Source organism: Amblyomma maculatum, chromosome 1 (assembly GCF_055883805.1).
Source record: "Amblyomma maculatum isolate TAMU_Amacu chromosome 1, ASM5588380v1, whole genome shotgun sequence".
NCBI classification, from domain to species: domain Eukaryota; kingdom Metazoa; phylum Arthropoda; class Arachnida; order Ixodida; family Ixodidae; genus Amblyomma; species Amblyomma maculatum.
In genome coordinates this window covers 103,909,927-103,913,911 of record NC_139344.1, presented here as the reverse complement: position 1 = coordinate 103,913,911, position 3,985 = coordinate 103,909,927, and the positions used below count along the sequence as shown (strand labels likewise).

General features: G+C 47.1%; 1 protein-coding gene across 1 annotated transcript; it reads right to left on the bottom strand.

Annotated features, from left to right (window-relative positions):
- Positions 1–963, bottom strand: LOC146203369 (uncharacterized). Its single transcript, XM_084603005.1, has one exon. The coding sequence runs from the start codon at positions 961–963 to the stop codon at positions 1–3; it is 963 nt and encodes a 320-aa protein (XP_084459131.1).
- Between the last annotated feature and the right edge of the window lie 3,022 nt (positions 964–3,985).

Here is a 3,985-nt window from a genome sequence, read left to right as displayed (position 1 = left end):
TTAATTGCCTTTTGAAGCTGAAGATACTTCATCGCTCTCAGAGTGCGTTGAAGGCGGCTCCAGTTTAGAAGTTGGGGCAGCTGGAGAATTACTGGGCTTAGCTTCGTGCTGTACTCCAGACTTTTGCTCTTGAGGCTTCGCATCTTCATTATTCGGTCCTGCTCCTTTAGAGGTTTCCTCGACGTCTGCTTCGTCAATGAGCAGGTCGGTGACATCATCCTTTGCCACTTTATGTGTTACAGAAGCGTACGTCTTCACGCACTGTTCCTCTTCGTGTCCATAACGATGACAAAGAGCGCAGCGCGGAACACGACACTCGCGTCGGATGTGTCCCGTATTGCTACAGCGCAGGCATAACGGGGCCCTGCCCGGCACCACAACCAGATCAAGTTCACCTGCAATACGGAGCTGATGTGGTAGGTCGTCCTCCGTCATACCTGTCTTCAAAATAATCGTCACCAGGCGCGTCGAGGATGCTTTGTCGTGCACGCCTTGAACACGCCACCGTTCCCGGGACACTTCCGTCACTTTGCCATACGGCAAAAACGCCGCTCGTATCTCATCGTCCGGCACGTTGTGAAGCATCCAATGTAACTTTATGTGCAGAGCTTGATTGGCAGGATTTACCACAAGGCAGCGGCGTTCTTTCACTGTCACCTCCTTCCTAGACAAGAGCCTTTTCACACCGTCTTCATTTCTGAAGGCCACGGCCCATACATGACTCATCTGGTAAGCCCCCAGGGCGATAACTTCAGACAGCAAGCCCAGGCTCGCCAATGCATCACGGAAGTTTTCAACTCGGTATGGCCTTGCCCGCACATCGGCATGCAAAAAAATGGTATTCAAAACAACTCGCCCTGTTAGTAGCTGAGGCAGGAGCACTTGGTATTCCGATTCATCAGAGTCAAACATCCTGTTACCGCGGCCCTGGTGGGCCGCTGAAGCCGCTCCTACGGAGCTCATGCTGAACACGTATCGTCTGTTGCAGAAGTTTGCGGCCCAACGCGCCGGGCGGAGGAACAGTATCGCTCTCGAGAGGCGGCGCTGCACCCACCGGCGCTGCCACGGAGCTGGTGGAATAAGGAAATCAGGGAAGCTATTGAACAACGACGGGCTGCTTCAAGGGAACACCGAATGGCAAAGAAGGCACAGGTATCTCAGGAGGAAATCGACCAAAAATGGGAATCATATCGACAAAAGAAACTTCAAGTGCAGGCCCTCGTGCAAAGTAAAATAAGACAGTCCACCGATCGCTGGATGGCTGATATACACGATGCCTCTAGAGGCGGAGCAAGAAAATTCTGGAACCATATAAGCTGGCTAGGGAAGAAGAATCAAAGAAAGCAAGATCGGATTCAAGATAACGAGGGAAATTGTTTAAAGGGAGACAATGCAGTGAACTACATTACATCAGTTATAGCCGAGTCATTTAAGAACGACGATAGGGTAATCTCCGCAAATCAGGAAGCAACACAAGGTAGCAGAATACAAAGCAGCTTAGAACTGACCAATCTAAACTGGAAAAAGGCAGAAAAGAATATTCCTAAAAACACATCTACAGGAATAGATGGAATTCCGATCAAGCTGATTAATGAACTCGGTCCAAAAAGTAAGGAAACGTTGTTAAAAGCTTTGGAAACAGTCATAGCGAATAAGCAAATTCCGGACAGCTGGCGGCAGAGTAAAATGAAGTTGATTTATAAAGGGAAAGGAGAAAGGATGCACATAAAATCCTACAGGCCGATTACCATAACATCTGTAATGTACAGGTTAGCCATGCAGGCGGTGAAATTAAAGGTGCAGGCATGGGTTGAAAGTAACAAGATACTCGGAGAACTTCAGAACGGCTTTAGAAATGGTAGGCGCTTATATGATTGCCTGTTCGTGCTTACCCAATGCATCGAAATATCTAGAGTGGAAAATAGACCTTTGTATTTGGCCTTCCTGGACATAAACGGGGCGTACGACAACGTAAGCAGGGAACTCCTGTGGAACATATTAAAAGAAGAAGGTATCGGTTATGAGTTCCTACAGGAAATATACCGGGATAACAAAGTAGAAATTACGTGGGAAGGGATAAGAAGTACGGAGGATGTCAAAGTATGCAAAGGATTAAGACAAGGCTGTCCTCTATCACCGGTGCTGTTCATGCTTTATATGATAAACCTGGAACGGAGGATACAAGTCAGTAACCTAGGTTTTAACCTGTCATACAGATTAGGTGGAAAGGCGGTAGAGCAGCGCCTCCCCGGTTTGATGTATGCAGACGGTATTGTGCTGCTAGCTGAGAGTCTGGAAGAATTGCAAACTCTAGTTAAGTATTGCGGAGACGAAGGGGACGCTCTAGGCTTCAGTTTCAGCGCAGTTAAGTCGGGTCTGATGATTTTCAACGGCTCAACTGATCAGGGTCTTAAAATTCAAGGCCTTGAAATACCTAGAGTAGCAGAATATAAATATTTGGGGGTTTGGGTAAACGAAGGATTGGCATACATTGGAAAGCATGAGCAATCACTTAAGGCCAAAGGGCGAAGGAATGCCGGGATAATGAAGCATAAGGCATTGTGGGGATACAATAGGTATGAGGTATTGAGGGGTATTTGGAAAGGAATTATGGTGCCCGGACTTACTTTCGGAAATGCGGTTTTGTGCCTAAAATCGGAGGTACAGTCGACCTTAGAAACAAATCAGATCCGTTGGACGATTAGCACTAGGTGCCCACGGCAAAACTACAAACGAGGCGGTACAAGGAGATATGGGCTGGGCATCTTTCGAAGTACGGGAAGCTCAGAGTAAAATATTATATGAGGAACGCCTGAGGAAATTGGACAGTAACAGATGGGCAGCTAAGGTATTTAAATACCTGTACCTAAAAAGCGTTGACTCACAATGGAGGAAAAGAACTAGGAAACTAACTAGTAAGTATGCTAGAAACAAGGACGGAGAAATAAAGAGCATTAAGCAACAGGTGAAAAACACAGAAGGTAAAAATTGAATAAATTCGATGAAAAAAAAAAACAGAGTGTGGAATTATACCGAAAGTGGAAAATGCAGATCAGGAAGGAAGATTTCTTTGATAACTCAAGAGGCAGTGCCCTACTTTTTGAAGCTAGATCAGGGTGCCTTAGAACACGCAGCTGCAAAAAGAAGTTTAACAATGGAGATGACGCATGTGCTGTATGTGGAAACTCCAGTGAAACAATTGACCATATTATACTCGAATGCAATGGTATCCATCCGGAAGTTGATGCAGGCGCAATCACTGTTCCTGAAGCTCTGGGGTTTAGAGATAACAGTGGCCGGGTAAATAAACCGGCGGTGGAAACTAGCAAAAAACGGCTGGAAGATTGGTGGCTTAAAAGCAGAGAAGTGACATAATGTTAGTAATGTAGGAGCAAAATTTAATAAACAGAATGATGGTTTAGTTAACCATTCTAAATCAATAATTAAGATATATGGAGAAAAATGAGCATGATAGCTACTGCTACCACCCCGTTTCAAAGGGGACGCTCCTATGTTCCATCCATCCATCCATCCATCCATCCATCCATCCATCCATCCATCCTGCCTGGTGACACAGCTATAAAGAGTGAGGAGGCTTGTTCTCTTCCCCTCATCCCGTGGTTGATATCCCACATCTTTGCTCTCAGCCGCGGGATGAGGGGAAGGGAACAAGCCACCTCACTCTTTATAGTTGCGTCAACAGGCAGCGCCGGCGGGCGCAGCGCCGCCTCTCGGGAGCGACACTGCTCCTCCGACCGGCGTGTTGGGCTGCAGACGGTACGCTCGCTAGCGCGGCCGGAAGTGGAATGCCCAACTGAGCTATCGACGGGGGACGAGGCTGGCATAAGTTGATCGCTCTCATGTACAGGGATTAGAAGGCCTGAAAAGAAAAAATCTCGTCTTTCCCTCTTGAAAAGCCGGAGCCAGGTATCAGCGTTTCATGCGGGAGGGTACCTGAGCAGGCCGAGAAAACAGAAAAACTCAC